General features: G+C 41.8%; 2 protein-coding genes across 2 annotated transcripts in view; both read left to right on the forward strand.

Moving 5' to 3' along the window:
• LOC122946547 (rho GTPase-activating protein 11A-like) overlaps window positions 1-18,780 on the forward strand; it is a 47,238-nt gene extending 28,458 nt beyond the window's left edge. Inside the window, 14 exon segments of the mRNA XM_044306258.1 lie at window positions 3,291-3,422; window positions 3,496-3,572; window positions 4,039-4,135; window positions 8,387-8,643; window positions 10,812-10,975; window positions 12,634-12,750; window positions 14,003-14,065; window positions 14,152-14,239; window positions 16,425-16,507; window positions 16,586-16,748; window positions 17,085-17,190; window positions 17,616-17,751; window positions 17,866-18,719; window positions 18,721-18,780. Coding sequence (XP_044162193.1) covers window positions 3,327-3,422; window positions 3,496-3,572; window positions 4,039-4,135; window positions 8,387-8,643; window positions 10,812-10,975; window positions 12,634-12,750; window positions 14,003-14,065; window positions 14,152-14,239; window positions 16,425-16,507; window positions 16,586-16,748; window positions 17,085-17,190; window positions 17,616-17,751; window positions 17,866-18,719; window positions 18,721-18,780 — 2,361 coding nt within the window. The 5' untranslated portion in view covers window positions 3,291-3,326.
• Window positions 18,781-19,704: 924 nt separating this feature from the next.
• Window positions 19,705-21,406, forward strand: part of RYR1 (ryanodine receptor 1) — a 127,521-nt gene continuing 125,819 nt past the window's right edge. Inside the window, 1 exon segment of the mRNA XM_044305921.1 lies at window positions 19,705-19,893. Coding sequence (XP_044161856.1) covers window positions 19,846-19,893 — 48 coding nt within the window. The 5' untranslated portion in view covers window positions 19,705-19,845.

Genomic DNA, 21,406 nt, shown 5'->3' on the forward strand with positions numbered 1-21,406 from the left:
ACAACGGTGATGCTGCAGATTTCAAAATCCTCACCGCAAATCAATTTTTTTTAAAAATTTCAAAAAATCTCATCCACTTAGCTGGTACTTGCAGATTTTCCTCCCAAAATTCCCAATTTCCGCATCCGGCGTGTGCACGTCCCTGGGCTCTGTCACCTTCCAGACTAGGGCACTGAATTCTCTCAGCATTGCTGCACAGAAGTCCATCCCAGCTCTTGGTCACTACTTAGGGGAGGTGAAAGGCCGTCTCCCAGCATTCAATGCAGTGCAATTATTCGGTCCAGGTAATAGGTGAGTACCTGGGTGGAAGGAAGAGCATGGCAATGGGGGAGATTTCCAAGGACTGGTGTAACTGGGAGAAGGTACCGCTTCAGATTTTACAGCGACGTGTGTGCCACTAAGGTGCTTACCTATTGCTTCAACCTGGAGGAAATAGGTCTGTGCAAAAATGTGTCGTTTTCATTCGGCACATTATGGATGGCTTCTTTAGGAGGTGTATGTGCTAGGCCTGAGAAGGTGCAGGCCTTTGTTATAACAGGAGTCAAGGGAACCCACCACTCACAGTATTAATCACGTAGCACCTAGGGACTGGAGCACTTTTCAACTTATTGTTTGTTTTTCCTCCCTGATGTCCAAGAGCCGTAACGTTTTTATTTTTTGTCCGTTCATGCAGCCATATTAGGTTGTTAGGCAGGGCAAGTTGTATTTTTAATGGCCCCAATTCATAGACCATATCTTGCTTTAAAAAAGGAAAATAAAAATATTTTTTTAAATAAAAGCCATTGATTTTATTTATTTATTTTGGAAGCTGGGGGATATTATGTTCATCGTGCGCTAAAAAAATTTCTTTTTCCGGCACCGTTCCAACTTTTTTTTTTTTTCTTCTATAGAGCTGTGTGATTTGTTTACTGTGGGCTGAGTTTGCTGGTACCACTTTTATTCAGTTATTTTCAGCGGCAAAGTGACCCTAAATGGTTTTTATATATATATATATTTGTTATGAGGTTTAGGGCTCATTCACAAGGCCGTATGAATGGGTCTGCATTTTTGCAGAACGGGTGCGGACCATTCATTTCAATGGGGCCTCAAAAGACGCTGTTTGCTGTCTGCATCCGTTGTTCCGTCCCGCCAAAAATAAAGGGCATGTCCTATTCTTATGCATAGGCATTTCTGTATGGGCCACCCGTTTTGAAAATAGCGGAATGCACACGGACCTCATCCGTGTTTTGAGGATGTGCAATTTGCGGACCGCAAATCACGGCGCGGTCATGTGAATGCACCCTAACTGTGCAGGAGAAATGCCTTTGTTTTAATAGTTACAACATTTTCAGACTCAATGATACAAATAATGTTTTTATTTACTGGATTATTTGGATTTTTCTATGTAAAATTGGAATGGTGATATGGGAATTTTTCCTGTTTAGTTCGATTTTTTTTTTTTTTTTTTTTTTTTATGTGCATTTAAGAATGGGAAAAAAAATATTTGGAGGGTGCAATTAGGAAAGAATCACAATTCCGCCATTGTTTTTTTGTTATGGCATTCACTTTGAGCTAAAAATTACATGATGACAGGTCAGTACAATTATGGTGATACCACATTTACTTATGTGTTAATATTTGTTTTTTATGTTTTACGGCTTTTAACAAAATTAAAAACCTTTTTGAACAAAACATTTATATGTCAAATTGATAGAGGGGGTAATACTTTTATATTTTTACATTTGTATTTTTATTTTTTTTAACTTTTTTATTATTGTTCTGTTAAGCCATAGACTGCAACAGTATACTATTGAAGTCTATGGGTATTCTCCGTACTTCCTATTAAGCACTGTCACAGGTAGGATTTAAGAGGGTTCTCCGGGAGTACAATAGTGATGACCTATTCTCAGGATAGGTCATCAAAATCTGATTGGTTGGGGTCTGACCCTTGACACAGCCACAGATCACTTTGGTGCGCACTGTTGTCTTCTCACAACCGAGCACAGCGCTGTACGTTGTATAGTGGCTGTGCCTGGTATTGCAGCTCAGCCCCATTCACTTGAATGGAACTGAGCTGCGCATAGGTGGTGTGACCGATGAATGAGACATCACAGGCCTAGGAAGAGGCTGCAATCCTCACGGGAGCATCTCAGCCTGCTAGGAGTAAGGCCTCCGCCAACCTGATATTGTACTTTTAATAGGCAGTTAACAATGGCATGTCTAGGTGTCGTCCAGGTTGCCATAGCAACTGAACACCCCGCGATTTCACTGCAGAAAGCCGATTTGAGATTATAGGGAGCCCACTGCCTCTAAATTCTCAAATGTCATGGCCGTTATTAACCAGAGCATCTGATGGATTAAATTGCCATGATCGGAATTATCGGCTGTATTCCTCTGTCTCACGACCGTATGTCTTTTTCAGTGTTTTGTGGGCCGTTTTTCCCCGGATTATTATTTTTTTTCCAGTAGTGGTTCCGCTCCGTTTTTCCATATGACATATACAGTAATTACATAGAAAAAATTGGGCTGGAGATAAAATTTTCGATAGATGGTTTTGCAAAAATGGAACGGATACGGAAGACATACGGAGTACATTCCGTATGTGTTCCGTTTTTTTGCGGATCCTTTGAATTGAATGGAGCCACGTAACGTGATTTGCGGGCAATAATAGGACATGTTCTATCTTTCAACGGAACGGGAAAACTAAAATACGGAATGCATACGGAGTAAATTCCGTATACGAAACCATTCATTTCAATGGTTCCGCAAAAAAAAATTGAACGCAAAAAATGGCCCGTATACGGAACGCAAAAAAAGGTTCGTGTGAATGACCCCTTAGGCTCCATTCAGAGGTCCGTAGTGCATTGCGGATCCGCAATACACCCGGCCGGCACCCCCATTGAACTGTCTCTTCTTGTCCGCGGACAATACTATAACATGCTCTAGTTTCCAGAGCTGCGGACCTAATGTTCAGTGGTGATCTCAGCTTGATTCAGTAGAACCACAGAGTCCCGATCTTGCCTTAGGGTCTCATGCAAATGGACATACTGTTGAATGGATTTTTCTAAGCTCATAGTAGTATAGACCTTTAATATGCCTCCTATAAAAGTCTATGGTTCCATACTATGCCTCCTAAGTCTCCGATTTTGCAAACGTTTGCCATCAGAAAGGTAATGGCCCACACGTCTTCACTTCCTCTTCTCATTTTTTTTCCCTTTTTATCCTGACTGAGCAAATCTGTTTCCAATGTGCTCCATTGGGTTTAATTGGCACCAATTATAATGTTTGATCTGTTGTACATTACATTGTAGGATAAGAGACCACAGGAGGCCCCTCCATTAGAAATCATGAGAGCTACGGGGCCTTCAGTTATCATAATCCAACATTTGAAGTCCCTGGGAATTAAACTCCGTATGCCAAAGAAAGCCAGTCCCGATGTCCAGGTAAAGTGACGAATGGAGGAAGGTGAAGTTCTAGTGATGTAATCCTAAATTAATCAACTTTTGTGTCTTCTAGAGGAAGACCTCAAATGGGGAAATATTTGGGGTCCCGCTGCAGTCCCTTCCCCTCAGCAAAGAGGGTGAGATCCCACAGTAAGTAAAATATATCATTATCTATATAATCTAGATCAGTGATGGCTAACCCAGCCCCCCCCCCCCCCCCCTGCATTCCAGCTGTGGTGAAACTGCCACTCCTAGCATGCTGCATTCATTTCTGTGAAGTTCTGAGAAAAGCCAAGCAAGTGTACATCTTGGGAGTTGTAGTTTTACCACAGCTGGAGTGTCGGAGGTTAGCCATCACAGATTTAGATGATGATAGTTTGGCAACTCCTTTTAATATAAAGGTACACTATGACCCAAACCAGTACTGTTCTGTCGAGTGCAGGATCCGAGGAGGTGGAGTGTGACGCAGGGTTTCTTCTTGACGTATCCATCATTTACTAAATATGACTTTCTCACTGTCTAGACCTTTTTCATGGTCCATGTTGAGTCTGAAATACGTTTTTCCACTAGAAAGATAAAAATGCAGTCTCTTAACCGTTCAGTTCTTCTAATCCAGGTTTGTGGTCGACATGTGCCAGTTCCTGACTTACCATTTGGACACAGAAGGACTCTTCAGAAAGTCTGGATCAGTGAACAGAATTAAAACCCTAAAGGTATCAACCCATTTACTTTTTTATAAATATATATTTAGGTACGTAGTCAATAGGGATTACTGTAATATTCAGTTACTCGGCAATCGGTCTTCTGAATATCCCAGCAAAGTTGGTGGCTGGAAGACAAAGGCCAAGCTCGTTTTTTGGGGTGAGAAAGGCTCCAATAGACTTCAAAATTGCTCACTATGGGGTGGGTTTCAAAATATGGAAGACTGAAGCAAGGAGAAGGCCAAAACCTACCCAACACAATAGGGAAAATAAAGCCACCGTCAAAAGCTAAAAGAATGTGTAATGTCCTCAGAGGACTTTCCTATATGACAGAGGTGGCATGATTATTGTAGTCTGGATGATGGTCATGCCTAGGATAGGAGAAGCTAAACTACATAATGGAAAGGTAGGACTTTCCCATAAGGCAGTGCATTGGCAGAGTTTTTGTACTATGAATGAAAGCTCTACTTGGTCTAGTAGAAGTTTTAATGTGCAATGGCCAAATGATTTTTTTTTTTTTTTTTCTTCAAGACAGTGAAGGGGTGTTGTGCATGTTCTGCATTGCCTGAGCCCATACTAAGTTTTACTATTGCTCTCCAAGTCTAGATAAAGGATCTGTCAAAGCTAGGATAAACTAAAACTGGCTGAGGAGGAGTTTTTTAGATGGTAATGTGGTGGTATATAATTCTATTCTGGATGGCGGACCTGCCAAAGCTGTGAGAAGTTTGAACATGGTGTCTTCTGTAAAGCTTTTGGTTTCTTATTTCTCAATATCCAGATCGGTAAAACCCAGTTCATTGGTGGACATGCTCTTTAAAGGTGCTATCCAGTTAATTTAACCCATTTCCATATTGCCTGTTAGAGAACTCTGATTTAATAGAGGAGTGCTCTGTTCAGGAACCCTCCATTATTCAGAATAGACAGTAGTTACAAAAAGCCTCTCTCTCGCTCTGGAGGACCTTTGTCCAGCATTTCACAGATTTTTAAAGGACACTGTGTAATGCTTCATTTCACCTGTGGTGGCACTGTAGGGAAATTGAACACTCACTCACTACCAGTTTCCAGATGATCGCTGGAGGTCCCTACAGAAGAACACTTTGTGATTAGCTTATTCTCAAGCAAGATTCTCAAGCAGGGTGTGCTGGGTCTTTAGACCAGATTTTTCAATGTACTTAGAGAATAATCCAGCAGTAACTGTTACTGTGTTTAGTGAGTCAAGTGTGGGATTGTGTAAGGTCTACAGAGTGGTGCAAGATTTTTCTGCAAGAGAGGAAGGACTGGCATCTTATGACCACAAAGGGTGAGGGTGACATTTGTGCAACCGTAACTCTACGGATGCATGTAACATTCAGGGGAGGGACCACGTTATACTTTAAAGTCTCCACTGGCAATGCGATGGCGAAGGCTATGGGAAGGGACACAATTTGAAGGAAGGCTTCCAGTAATAAGCAGCCTCTATGTGTAGACAGTCAGTATAGCCCTGACTCACAGAGCATGGCCACATGGTCACATCCATGATGTACACGTCTTGTCTTCAGCAACTATTGGGAATTTCCTTGTTGTTTTGTCTTGTGCTTTTCTTCATGTAGCAATGACGTGATCGACACGAGGGAAATTCCCTTTGTGTCTGGTTGCAACTTCTGGCTTGCAGTAGCCAACATCAAAATGCATTAAGTTTTAGCATAACTTCCCTTCAAATGACAAAACAAAGAGCATTAGGCTACTTTCACACTTGCGTTCGGAGCGGAAAAATTCTAAGTGTGAAAGTTGCTCAGACGGATCCGTCCAGACTTTACATTGAAAGTCAATGGGGGACGGATCCGATTGAAATTGAGCCATATTGTGTCAACTTCAAACGGATCCATCCCCATTGACTTACATTGTAAGTCTGGACGGATCCGTTTGCCTCCGCCTGCTGAGTGGAGCGGAGGCTAAACGGTGCCAGACTGATGCATTCTGAGCGGATCCGCGTCCACTCAGAATGCATTAGGGCTGGACGGATGCGTTCGGGGCCGCTTGTAAGAGCCTTCAAACGGAACTCGCAAGCGGAGCCCCGAACGCAAGTGTGAAAGTAGCCTAAAACATCAGTAAAAGTCCGGCACCTGATAATCCTCTGCTGCTGATCTGGCAATTACCCAGACATGGAAGGATATGTTGGCACAATGGAACCATTGAGTAGAGGTGTCTCATGGTTAACCTATGCAGTTGGCCAGGGACCCAGATAGTAATTTGGGAGTCACTCTTACTTTAAGAGCACCTTCCTACCATCTGTCAGGTTCCAAATATACAGTGGCGTACCTGCAATAGAGGTAGACCATGAGACTTCTATGGGGCCTGGAGAGAATGGGGCCTCGCAGGAACTTGATTTTCTGTTCCTGTGTAAAAAAAAAACAACAAAAAAACACTGCATTTTTTTATGTAGCCTCCACTAGGGGGAGCTCAATGTGAATATATTATCACAGCTCCCAGATGTAGATGTATAAATTGCTTTGCATTGAACTCCCCCTAGTGGTGGCTGTAGGCAGCTAGCTTTGTAATAGAAAGGAAGCAGGAGATTTATCAATATATTCATGCCAGTTTTTTTTTTGGTGAAAATATGGTGTTCAGAATGAGTGACATTTTTTGGGGAAGTACCTGTTCCACTTAATGTTTACAACATTAAGTACGATTTTTGTATTTAATTTAAATAGCTTCCACTTGAGATATATTGTAAATTCGACAGAAATGTGGGGTGTTGTGCATGTTCTGCATTGCCCGAGCCCATACTAAGTTTTACTATGGGGCCCTATATGATCTGTATACGCCCGTGTGTCTATCTCTCTCTATCTCTCTCTATCTCTCTCTATCTCTCTCTATCTCTCTCTATCTCTCTCTATCTCTCTCTATCTCTCTCTATCTCTCTCTCTATCTCTCTCTCTATCTCTCTCTCTATCTATCTCTCTCTCTATCTCTCTCTCTATCTCTCTCTCTATCTCTCTCTCTATCTCTCTCTCTCTCTCTCTCTCTCTCTCTCTATCTCTCTCTCTATCTCTCTCTCTATCTCTCTCTCTATCTATCTCTCTCTATCTCTCTCTCTCTCTCTCTCTCTCTCTCTCTATCTCTCTCTATCTCTCTCTATCTCTCTCTCTCTCTGCATAGGGGCTGTCTGTGTCCATCCCTGATTGAAAGGCACATTATGAAATAAAGGGGTTATCCGAATTCTACAAGAACACCTCCAATGCCCGGGACTTTAAAGCAAATCGGCCATTGCTCTGACGACATGAGTAGCATATCCTTGGTACATTGGCGTTGGCTACTACATTACTGTCCCCTATGGATAAGAACATGGGCCTCAAAAGATAAGACTGCTCATTTTCTTCACTGGTGGCAGGGCATGGCAGTTGCCCAGGGCCATCCAAGGAGCAGCTTCCAATGACTAACCCCCCCCCCCCCTTAAAACTTTAGATCAGCAGTGACTTTACCATTAACAGTTTCAGTAATAAATAATTGTATTGAGGTATTATCTGGACACTGGATGGTAGAATTGTCTAGGAAATGTATGGTGGTGGTACGTGGGCATTATACCTCAGTATGGAGGTATATAGGCATTGCATAGCAACATTATTTGGGCACTGTGTGAATGTGTAATTTGTCATTATGTGCTGAAATTTGAGGAAAAAATTGTGTGTGTGTGTATATATATATATATACATATACACTGTATATTTTCAGAATAGCTTTCTTAAAGAGCAACTGTCTGCAGGATCGCCTCCTAGTAACACTATCTTGCTACTTGGTAGTGCTGCTCCTGCTGATTAAAACGATACCGGTCTTGTGAAAATCGCTTGAGGCGTTCCTGAGGAAAAAAAAAAGACTTATTCTTAAAGAAAATGAGGGCTTTAGAACACTGAGGGGCGGGGCCTAGCTCCTCGGTGACCCTCAGTTTTCCAGTGCTGACCACGCCCCTTGGTGCACTGCAGCCCTCATTTTAATAAAGAATAAGTCTTATTTTTATTTTCTCAGGAATGCCACAACTGATTTTCACAAGACAGGTATCATTTTAATCTGCAGGATCAACCCTACCAGGCAGTATGCCTGGTTTGACAGGGTTGATTCTTCTTTCAAGTGCCTTTTAAAGAGATCTCTACTTTACTAGATGCTCTGGGCCCCATGTTCAATAAAATCAGCCGCGACTGGTGTGTTTCTATTATGGTGATATTCCTCCTGATGACTCGGTACGGCGGTTTCTGGTAGGCCTCCATCTTTTCTATCTTTGTGTTACAGGCTCAGCTGGAGTCTGGGGAGAGCGGCTTGACCTCTGCTCAGCCCAGTGACGTGGCCGCATTGTTAAAACAGTTCTTCCGTGAACTTCCCCATCCCCTCTTGACACCAGAACTCCAAGATCCTCTGTGTCAGATACAACAGCTTCTCACTGAGGAGGAGAAGGTTTCTGCCACTGCCTTGGTGACCTGCTTGCTTCCTACTATTCATGGGGAGACTCTCAGATACTTCTGCATCTTCCTTCAGAGCGTCGCTTGCAGGTAAGGAATGTAATAGCCATGGCCGCCACAAGGGGGAACCTCATAACCATGCATTTCTAAGGAAGATTTTCAATATAAAGGAACACCCTAAGCAAAACGTATGCATTTCTGGGGCCCCAAGTAAACTTGAGTCTAGGGGCCCCTGTCTCACCACTAAGCTCCACCTCCTGTCAACCCGCTAAGCTTTAATCTCAGCAGTACAGCGGCTGTACTACAGCCTGACCCCTTCTGATACTGCTGTACCCCTGGGAAGGGCCCCCTGGGCCCCTGTGCAGATGGTATGTCTGGGTCCCCTGATTTCTGGGGTCCCAAGGTTTGTGTAGTAATAAAGTACTTTTTTCTATGGACCGGATGTATGCTAAAAGTATCTATGGCATACAGATGCATACATCTGACAAAAATGGTGGGGGACTTTCCCTGGTGAAACGTAAATGCAGTGTGAACAGGGCTATATTATCTTCTGGTTGTCAGGGAGCCTGGTTTGCCCCTGCTCTGCTTGCTACTAGCCGTCTAAAAGGAAAACTGTTGTCGTTGCCCCATAGCAGCCAATCACAGAGCAGCTTTCATTTCTTCTAGTGCTCGTGTAACATGAAAGCTGCTCTGTGATTGGCTGCCGTTGACAAGAAGGTTTTCCTTATTCTTGTTTCCCATAGCAACCAATCCTAGCACTAGGTTAATGATTTCAAGATCAGAATACTAAATGAAAGCTGCGCTGTGATTGGTTGCTACGGGCAACAGATACGTCAATTTTTAATTTTTTTTTGTAAGGCATATTTATAAATTGTCTATACCTTCCCCCAAATATAATATGTCTGCCTAAATACAGTGCAGCTCTAATCGGGGCAACTGCGTGGTTCACCCCATTCAGGTGGAGGGAAAATGCCGGCAACACAACATCGCAACCTGTAACGGCCGAGAAATGGCTGATAACAGTGAAATGCATTACACTTCTTTTCACAGAAGCAGTTACAGCAGTGACATATGCAGTGAGCCCAAGAGGAACCGGAGCGGAGGATGAGAGTGGTAGTGGCTCTGGCAGTAACAGCCAATTACAGTTGCTGTCCACTCACTGCTGCTCCATAGGGTCGTGCAGTGAACGGAGGGCACACCCTTTGTTTCCTTTAGGGCACACCCTGATGTTGGGGCTCCTCCCTGATGGTTATTAGGGTGACCGTGATGTTGAGTGTCTGTATGGGTGCAAGGTAGGGCGTGTAGTGCAATCTCTTTACTGTAGTGCAATATGGGGGTTGTAATACATCCAACTATAGCAGAACACAGTTACAACTGTACACAGTGAAATTCTCACCCTGATAGCAATGTACAGATTTAGGCAAGGATGAGAAATATGGCCCTCTTTGTTTCTCTCAGGAAAATGTATGTCGGGCAATAGGCTGTAATGTCCAATGCAGGATACAGGTAGACGCATCTTAATCATGTTAATGGGGTCCCTCGCAGCAGTAAAGTCTGAATTGCTGTAGTAGCAGGCTGCCTTGCTGACTTCTATGCTATTCCAAGTACTCCTTTATCTTCCTCTCTTTCTCTGTAGATCTTGCAGAGATCTGTTAGCCTCTGAAGCTTTCTAGGCCTGAGAAGAAGGAGCACATGAACTTTTCTTCCTCTGTCTCAGCTCTCCCTAGAACAACCTCAAGCTAGGGATGGATCCAGCCCTACAGAGGTTGAGCCAGGATTCTTAACCCTGGCTATGCCATCCATACAAAGCCATACTAGTTGCAATACATCACATAACAATAGATTACCTAATGCTACCCCTGCTATGGGGTGCTGCACATAATACTATAAGGTGTGTTTCCACAATACAAATGGTGAAAAATAATGAATGGCTATATGTTGTACTCTCAGTACCTACCTACTGATGGAGGTGAATGCATTAAATCCAGTGACTCTCTGTATTCAGCGCTTGTGCATTATAACACTGTTCACATGAGCTGGAAAAGAATCCAGAAGAATTTTATAATCTGCTACTTATTCTTGCCATTCCGACATTGAAAAGCCGGTATATTGGCGGCACATCACACAGTGTCAGATCTCTGCAGCAGATCCTGTTGTAAATACAGTGAAGCCTGTGGAAGACCTCTATACCCCATATGCTTTAAGAGTTAACGGGTTCGCTCTGGATTGTAATTGTACAATGTGTTTCTTTTCTAAAGGTCTATTGAGAACAAAATGGATTCTGGGAATCTGGCCGTGGTTTTAGCTCCTAGTTTGTTCTCTAGCAGTCACTTGTCCGAGAAGCTGACGCTCGCCACAGAGAAACAGCTGCAACTTCAGGCTTCTGCCATCCAGAGCCTCATTGACCATGCACAGGATATAGGTAATAGATCTGTCAAATCCGAGACTGAAAAGTGAAAACATGGAATGAAGGGAAACTGTCAGCATGAAGGTGCAGGAGGAGCTGAGCAGATTGATGTACACTGCAGATTTGGGGAAATTATTCAATACGATTTTGTATTTTTATAAATTTTCAATCTCTGTTCTCTGAGCTCAGTAGTCACGCAGGCGGTCCTATCTCTGACAGTCTTCTGTTTGAATGTGTATACAGAGATAGCCGTCAATCGCACATCAGACCACCTACATGACTACTGAGTTCTTGAGGACAACCTTTTTTTTTTTTTTTTTTTCCTCCTCCCATATTATGACCTAATCTTTATTTTTTCTGCTTTCATTTAAGGAGCAGTTTGAGGGCTCATTGTTTTGCATGGCGATCTGTAGTTTTTAATGAGTTTTGCAGTGCGTGAGAGTTTTTGATGACTTTTTATAAAAAAAAAATTCAATTTTAGTACATGCATTTTGAGATGTGGTAATGCAAGTTATCTTTTATTTTTATTATGGGCAAAGGGGGTGAATATGAGAGAGAGTGTATATATGTGTATGTATGTATGTATATATATGTGTGTGTGTGTGTGTGTATATATATATATATATATATATATATATATATATATATATATATATATATATATATATATATATAATTTCCTTATATTTCCTTTTTAAACTATTTTTAAGTCCCCTTAGGAAACTTGAAAATGCGATCTGCATATAGTTTCTCAAATACATTGCAATAAATTAAAAATGAAATGTTTAGAAGATTTGCTATGCAGGACTACAACTGTAATAGCCTTGATTTCTTTCAAGACAACCAGGCTATTAAAGAGAAGGAACGGCTTCCCCTGTCTCTGCACTGGGAAGCCATTCTGGCCCCGGGAGAGCAGTGCTTTGGGGGGAAAACTGCCTCAGATGCCTTTGTCATAAATTATAGCATCTGAGGGGTTAAATGTCTGCAATCGGTGTTATCGCTGACATAGCAGATTGTAGACATGAGCTTAGGAGCGGGTGCCATTTTTAAAAACCAGATTTCCACTATACATGTTCAATGGAAGGGGTTAAATAAATTACACTTTTTTAAAAAATAATTTCCCATAAAACCATATATCTATCGGCTCAGCTCCTCCTGCTCTACAACAAGCTACAACCTGCAGTTTGCACTGAACTATAACCACTGTTCTTCATTAGTCTTGCAGTAATATTTATGTGAATTGTCACCGCTGTATCTTCCAAGCTGCTTATTGCAGGACACAAAAGGAAACCATACTGAGGGACAAAGCAAAAAACTGCAGAAAGGACAACAGTCCTCTTCCACAGTCACTTACTGCCCCTGTTTTCCATTGATGCAGTTTGGATGCTTTTGTGGAAATTACCCCATTTGCTCTTAAAGGGCATGTCTACTTTCATAGTAGGTTGCTTAGGTGTACATGGCTTCTAAAGACACATTTGCTCCAATTTTCATAAGTCTTCCAACAATGTCTTACCTTTGTGGTAATGTTTGTATTGCCATATGGTGCAGATTTGTAATACACTTGAGGGTTATCATCCTGCAGTAATACAGTTGGTCTGTATCTCGTTAGTCATCTTGTAGGTACATAATCCTCGTACTTCACACTTCCTGCATAAGTCTCTCTTTCTCGGCAGGACAGCTCCCTACATTTATTGGGGAAAAGATTTCTGTTCCTTGTGATTTGGTTGAAGAAGACTCTGTGACCCACAATGCAGAGGGTCTTCGCCGGCGGCGCAGACGTAGCATGAGTGGTACGGTAAAAACGAGAATGTGTTACAAAGAAAACTTGGTGCTCTTAGGGCCTGAATGGGGTTCCTTGGGCCCAACAGAAGACATGATTTTGCAAGTCCTCCCTCCATCCATACAGATTATGTACACGTCCACTTTAGATGGCATCATAACCATTGTGGTGATCATTGTACACACATCTGTTATTTGTAAATCTACAGTATTGACTCCAACATTTGTGCTCACTAGATGATCCTCTGGTGGGCCAATCCAACCCTTTTTGTTAGGAAATGTTTTTTCATAAAAGCAGGGTGAGAACATTAAGAGTTTCACAGTTCAGACAATAACCCGTCTGCAGGTCTTATGTGTTTGGGGTGACAAATTCAAATTAACAATGTCACATGTAACCACCCTTAAAACTTATAGTATATTTGTTTTTTTGTACCTTTAGTCGTTCGCTATTACAATAACGATTAACTATTAGGTTAGCATACAATAGCTACCAGGGACATCCCGACTCGGGGACATCCAAGGGCATTCAAGAGGTTCCTGATACGGGATCGCCCCTATCAGGGCGGCCATTCCGTTTGTAGGCAGGGCACAAATAGCAAGAGGGTCAGCTATAGGGATAGAGCCCATAGCTATATTTTAGGCCCAATCTCCGCCATTCCTAACCCCAAAGCTAAGTATCAACCTAATGATATCTTCCATCTTGTTTTCTTAATTTACTGTTATGTGGTTTGTGTTGGAGGGTTTGTAGCTATTTTAGATAGATATTAAAAGTTAAGTTTTTTAAGGGTGGTTACATGTGACATTGAGAACATTAAGAACATGCCCTGTGGCCTCCAGAATTCACTTGATATGATAGTCATTTGGCCAAGAAAAGTGGAAAGATAGCCACAGACATGTACTGTACTTATGTATTCAACACTCTTTTGAAGTCTAGGTGAGTCACAGTCTCTATCATTTCCACAGACTTCAGTGGAGAGGACTGCACATTTGCACAGTGGCCAGGTAGAATGAGGGACTCCACCAATTTTTTATTTTTTTTGCCCAGTCACCTCCAACAACCTTATGCCCTGGTCACTTCTACTGTTTATGTTTATATTAGCAAATCCATAGTTCCACTCGTTCATACAGTCTTGGGGACTGCGATCTCCATTGTTTTCTCCATTGTCCACTTCATTGGTGAGGGTGTGTAAGCAAATGATTCATGCAATGACAAAACCTCTTCTAATTAACACAGCTATTTTAATCTATGTCTACCACCTTAAGGTATTGTCAACGAGGCTTTAAGTAAATTGAAGTCTGGCCTTGGTCCTTCCATTGATCGAGGAGGTGAGAAAAGGCTGGAGATTATTAATATACAATAAGCTTCGCTTCATGAGGAGGATCTTCTAATGACTGGTATTTGCTTTGGGCAGATGAACTGGATCTTCCACCAAGAAACAAGACAAAGCGTAAAGCTTCAGAAGATTCTGCTTGTGGAGAACAGTTTACAGCAAAGAAACGGTATGTATTCGGGGGCAAACACAGGATATTTTAATAGGGGGGTTTTACATGCAGTATCTGGCTTTGGGACATTGGTGTCACTACGCGTTGCTGCTCTCCAGAAGGGATGGTAAGGCATAGTAAAACCCAATGGGAAATAAGTACAGAGAGTCAGGGTCTGAAGTTAACCAGTGTGCTTCTTTACTGGAGGAACTCAAGTGCAAACAATACAGGCAAGGCTCCGAGTTAGCTTCGCCAGTCTCCTAGGCTGAAGAAGGTTTAATGTTGAGGAAAGGCTTGAGCTAGCTGTCTCTCTGTCTCTCAGAAGGCTGTCTCCCTGGCCAAAGTGCTGGTGGCCCATGGTCTGTGGCTCAGTCATCCAGCTGGCTCCCTGGTCAACAGGGCCTGGTAACCCAGGCTCAGCATTCCCCATCTCAGCATCTTCTTCTGGTCACTCATGCAGTCTGTCATAGGAACCAGTGTTTAGTTTAGCAGGAGAGACTATCTGCAGACAACTAGCGGCTCTGACTGCTCTCCTTCTATACAGTTTCTACTGTACTAGAACCTTATATTGGGAGAGGTGGTGTGGAGAAGCACAGCCTAAATGGGATACAATTTCTGTCTAAAATATAATTTTATAGAGCTTCAATGCATGTCTATGGGAATGAATCAGTTTTGAAGCAGTTTTTCCAGATGTAAACATGTCTTCAGACACAGACAGAGTTAAACCAGAAAGTCAGTGTGTCTGGTTTTTTTTCCATCCAAAACTTTGCATAGGTAGTCAGTCTCTTGGGGTACTTTCACACTTGCGGCAGAGGATTCCAGCAGGCAAACGGATGGCATTTGTCAGACTGATCCGCATGCAGATCCGTCTGACAAATGTATTAAAATAACGGATCTGTCTCTCCGGTGTCATCCGGAAAAACGGATTAGGTATTTTTTGTTTTCTGCATTTTTAAAGGTCTGTGCATGCGCAGACCGGAAAGCCGGATCTGTTCTGCCGGTACACTTAATGCCGGATCCGGCACTAATACACTTCAATGTAAATTAATGCCGGATCCGGCATTCCGGCAAGTGTTCAGTATTTTTGGCCGGAGAGAAAACTGCAGCATGCTGCGGTATTTTCACCATCCAAAAAACTTAAGAGGGACTGAACTGATTCATCCTAAACTGAATGCTCTCCATTCAGAATGCATTAGGATAAAACTTTTTCCGGTATTGAGCTCCTGTGACGGAACTCAATACCGGAAAACAAAAACGCTAGTGTGAAAGTAGGAAGTTGATGGCTTTGCATAGTAACAATAAGGGAAAATGTCCACAGTCCAAAATACCCTTGCTCCAGGGCACTACATACATTTCAATCAGTCCCATCAAGATAAATACAGCAGCAGTGCGCATGCGCCATTTGCCAGTCCTTTTATTCCAATGGTTCCTGTGGATAGGGGATACCTTGAATATCCCTTTAAACTTGATATTTGTCTGCCTAAAGCTGCCCTTTAGGGGGGCGAGCGCTACATATGGAATATGGGTATATTCACACATGATTTATGTTGCTGATTTTCAGTCTGGATTTATGGGCTGAATATCTGCAGGGTATTACAGTGGATGACCTTTTCAAAAATCTTCTACATGCTGCAAGAAAAATCTGCTCGGAAATTCACCTGCGGTATAGTTTTTAAATCTTCAATTCTTTCTGTGGGTTTTCACCACGGGTTTCGCCACCCTTTGCAATGCACAGCATAAAGTCTCTGGCAAAGGCTCCATTCACACGACAGTATTTTTGGTGTGCATCTGACCCGCTTTCATTTCTATGGGGCCGCAAAAAAATGTGGACAGCATACGGATGTCATCCATATGCTGTCCACGTCCGTGCAGCCATTACACAAATGATAGAATATTTCCTATTTTTGTTCATTTTATAGAGGATAGGCATTTCTAAAATGGGACCCATGAAATCTACAGCGTGCACATGGCTGGTATCCGTTTTTTGCTGATACGCAATTTGTGGACAACATAAAGTACCCTTAATCTGAATATAAATATATATATAATTTTTATTTTTATTTTTTTAATTTTTTTCACATGTGGGCCTACCATAGCTTCAGTTGGGCTCAGTGATACAGTATTGTAGTATATAATGAGCTCCCCCTTGTGGCGCTTCTTTCACTTTATTTATTTATTTATTATTTATTTATTTTTTGGGCAGAAAATCTCTCAGGGAGGTTGCAGATGGCAAATTATCCAACGACGAATCAAGTGAACCAATTAGAGCAACTTCTCCACTCCAAGGTTAGTGGTAAGGACTGCCCCATGCATCTCTTGCCTCCTAATAACACGTTATAGACCACTTTATAATTTTTTCCTTAGATGACTCTGGGGGTGTTGAGGTTTTTTCTGACTTCTTGCTGAGCCCAGATAACTTTTTAGATGCAAGTTCTGCATCCCCCGTCATTCCAACAACACCAGATTCTTCCTCACGACTAGGACAGAAAGCGAGGCCTAAACGGCGAAACAGCAAACGGTGCAAGAGGTGAGAGATTGAATCCAATGTCCCACGCATGCAGCGCTACTGCACTTGTCTATACATGATGGATGGATTTTTCTATAAATACAGTACTACCCCTGCCCGACATGACCTGAGTATTTAACACAGTAGTAGTCCTGTGTCCATCAAAGATGAGATATAACATGGTGTCCATTCAAATTAATGAGGAAAACATGTAATACAAGGTTACATGGTCTCTGGGCTCCCTCAACAAATGGCATCGATGCCCACTGTTTTTGTAAATTAAGATTGATGTTAAAAATAAAAAATCAATGCTATCAGCCTTCTACAAACTGTAAAAATATTTTTCTCTTCTTACAGAATGCCATCTGGTCAGATCTCTCTTTCTCCTGCTCAGCTGGACAGAAAGGAAAAGGTCCGTAACTCTTTGAGACTCTTCCATCGAACGCGAGCAACCAAGCAGCCGGTAAAAGTTAACCCAATAATTGTGTGTAGTAATAAAAAATAAACAAAAATAAAAGTTGGTGAGGTTTCGCTATCTTTTTGAAGATGTCCTTGACTCATCCAGGACGGTTAGGCTGACATACACATCAGATAGCTCTCGGATGGATGAGAGCTATTCCACCTGACCACCCCATACACATTTAGCTTGGCTCTACAGAGTGTGCATGTGTTCTGAAAATAGAGTAGCCCACCTCAGGCCACCTATTGTGGTGGTTAATCTCTCCTTAGAAAAAAACTATTAGGCGTTTTCCAACAGCCCTATCCTTCTTTGCCCTGACATGGGACAGCCGGTCCAACCAAGATCGGTGGGTTTAACCAACATTAATCCTATGTGTCTGGTCAGCTTTACCATAATTAGTCACTCATGTTTGCCTTTCTCTTGTGTAGACACCTGAGGGCAAGAGCATGGAGCCAAGTGGTTGGAATATAATGAAGCGGATGGTTGCTGAAGCCTTGGAGGGTCCCATTTTCAGTGGAAGAGATTTTCGAACAAACACTTTTTCTATAAAAGGATCAAACTCTGGTGGGTTCCCAAAGCCTCGTCTAAGGTTATGAAATCAAAAGTTTCATCAAAGGGCTTTTAGGCCTTCATTCTGTTCTATAACTTTATTCAGGTTTCTGCTTTACTTTTCTGTAGGTAATACTACAAAAGACAAAACCTTATGTACCGACAATCCATCAACTCCTCCTTCGTTGAGGTCTTCTCCTTCTTGGAAATCTCTAGACATGAATGGTGAAGACTTGGATGAAATGCATCCTGGAAAGCCTCGTAGAGCTTTACGTCGGTCACTTAGCATGCCGGAAAAAGTGGGTGACTGTGCCAAGTATGAAGAGGATCAAGAGACAATGAAACAGAATATTATAATTCCAAGTGAGGAAGGTAGAAAAGAAGACAATAACCTTAACTTTCTGGAAGAAAAAACATCTATATCCAGAAATGATCAGCTTCCTTTGGTGGATTCTTCACTTTCACGGAAATCTCTTTTGATGCCAAGCCAGGTGTCTGAGACATTTAGAATACCAATTGGTCACACATCCCAGTACCGAAGTGTACGCAAATTGGTCCTTAGTTTTCCTTGGGCTTCTGGTGCTACAGAAATGGATCCTCAGTTGAAAGACTGGGAAAAGCTGACTACTCACACCATTAAACGCAAGGGCGCAAGAAAGTTTGGCCGTTCACTAAGTCAGGAGAGTGGATTAAGATCAAATGACGAGAGATGTTTACTTAAGAAAACAGATGAGCCTTTTGTGGACAACTCCACTAACTTAAAAACTCTCAATGGCCGAAACAGGGAAGTCTTTGTCAGTCGTAAGGACATAACATTGAGCAACTGGGGGTCCCATAGTCTGGATAGTGGATTCCAAACATCTGTGGATACGTTACCATTAAATATGGAAGGCCCGCTTTTGGAAAACCTCATAAAACTGGACAAAAGCTCCTTGATTTTAACAGATGTGGTAGAGGAGGGAGAGTATAGATACAGATGTTCTCCCTAAATGCCCTATTCTTGGCACCAGGCTGGAACCCATTAGTGACATTGTCGATTTGTAAATTAATAAGCATGGATGAGCTGGGAGAAAAAAGACAAACGTCTAAGAAAATGACAAATATCTAATGTCTATGCCAGCTAAACCTTGCTAGATGTCCACAGCTTCCTCAGAGTCGGAGAGCTTGCTCCTTGGGCACCAACCTCTTAAAACAAGTCCTGTCATACTTGGTTGGTCCATTTGGCTGCACTATTGGACTATAATGTAAATTGCCTTTTAATGGTGTGTTTTTTTTGCTTTTAATTAATCACGTTACATTATTTATTACACGTTTCAATAATGCAGATATTAAACTATTTTTATGAATATGCAAAGCATAAACGTATGTGTGCCGCCCGCATATGGTCTTGATCTGCGTGGACTGTTCTTAAGAACGGATGCACTTGTTGGGAATTATCTTTGTTTGAATCCCTGTAAATACAATTTGACAATTTTCTTTTCTTAGCATCTTTATGCTTTGTTCTGCTTTTTATACTTTTATGCTGGTTTTTGTCCCTTTTTTGTGTTGCTTTTGATTGCTATCCATGTTAATAACTTACAATAAATAATTTTTATTTTGCCTTACTGATCAATACATTTCTTTTTTTTTTTTTAAGATGCTGCTCTTTTATTTAGTTGTATAGTTGATAGTTGTAATTCCATATCTCCCCTAAGACTTCAGTTCATTAATTCAGCAATTTTGAAAATTTCCCGTTATTACTCTTTTGAATTTTACAGATTTTTATTCCCCCTTGCTATTCTTTTTCTTATCGTCCTTATTGCTACATACACTACTACCCTCTTTTATGTTTTTTTTTTTTTGCATCCCAGACCCTCCACCCCCTATGGACATTTTGGCTGGTGCTAACCTAGCTCTCTCCAATCGGTGAGTAGAGGAGGGGTGCACAGGAGAAGCTGGCAGGATCTGTCTAGGTCTGTGTGTGTGTCATCTCTGTACACAGAGAGAGGAGAGCACGGCAGCCTCTCTCTCTCCCCCTTCGAATCACACGGATTACACTTCGGTCATCGTCACAAGCCAGCAACCCAAGAGGGGTCATCCTCTACGAGATAGGAGGGTACCCAAGACATCATGGCTGAAGGAGGAGAGAGTGAGGATGAAATCCAGTTCCTTAGGACGGTGAGTGTTCACAGAGTTCTCTACGTTTCTGGGAATAGACTGGAAAATTTTAATAATTTCTGCCCCCCCCCCCCACCACACCTTTTTTATTATCACACATTTTGGATTATTTTCTACACAACCTGACTGCATGAGAGTCCAATGATTGACTTCATAGGTACAAGCTGAAGAGGTTAATTTACTGGAGGAAGGCGATGTATAGTCTTACCATGAACGTAGACACCTGTTGGACTCTAATCACTGCTGTGACAGGCTGTGGAGGGCTTGGGGGGTGTTGACACTCGGGGGGAATGTGTGAGTGACGGCAACCGAAAGGGAAACATAGCTGGGGTGTGAGACTCGAGAACTACTTTAAGGAACAGGATTGGGGGTGGGGAAGGTGGTAAGTGGGTGGGGGGTGGCTAAGGGGTAAGGGTTTTGTGTAACGCTTAATATGTTAAATATCATAGCTTGTCCATGACTTTAGAAGAGGGTGGACATCCTTGGTATTTAGATTGCTAGCTCTTAGGCCTGATTATTATATATATATATATATATATATATATATATATATATATATATATATATATATATATTATATTATTTTTTATTACTTGAAATTGAATTGGACTGCTAAATAAGCAATTTTATACGGAGTCAAATAAAACTCTGTGGTATACACTGCATCCTGAATGAAATGTTCTAGGTTTAGCAGAAGGGCATTGGCTAGGCCAGGGCAGTCGTGAAGTGCTTTAGAATGTTATCTCGCGTTATAACCAGAATGGCCTTTCCTTTTTTTTTTTTTTTTTCAAACACAGCGCCACTCTTGTCAGTAAGGCAGTGTATGGTATTGCAACTGAGCCTCATTCAAGGTTTCAGGGCTGAACTGCAATACAAGATGCAGCCTCATAGGCAAGAGTGGTGCTGTTTTCGGGGAGGTAAAAAAACATGGCAAATGACCAATTTAATGGTTATATCAGAGAATAGCATAACTAACTATTCCATAAAATAGTTATCAGATGCCCTTCCTTTGTATAGATGAGTCATAATAACCAGTGGACTTTTTTTTTTTTTTTTAGAGGGCGATTCCATAATTTAGGGAGTTGCTAGTTGTGTAATTTCCCAACTAGTGAAACAAACAAACTTTCTAATATATTGTGATCTTGTCTGTTACATGACCATGTCAGCTGGCAGTGATATGGTTGTCACCGTGTTGCAAAATTTCCTTAGGGGGCCCCAGTGGCTCCCAATTCTGATTACGGTAGAATTTTCCGGTAACTTTCTTCACATCTGAGATGTCTACCGTGCACGCTGTAGACACTGCTACACATCAGCTTCATAATGCACAGCACAGGCTGATGCAATACACAGACTTTTATCTTGCAGTCCATAGAAATACATTTACATGCCACCCTCATGCAACTTTTTTTTTTTTTAAGGACATGGCCAATTTGACACATTTGGGCTACATGGGATATGACTATGACAAATCAAATATTTTTACAATTACATGGCAAAAGCTTACTTTGTGTGC

Source organism: Bufo gargarizans, chromosome 9, assembly GCF_014858855.1.
Source record: "Bufo gargarizans isolate SCDJY-AF-19 chromosome 9, ASM1485885v1, whole genome shotgun sequence".
Lineage (NCBI taxonomy): Eukaryota > Metazoa > Chordata > Amphibia > Anura > Bufonidae > Bufo > Bufo gargarizans.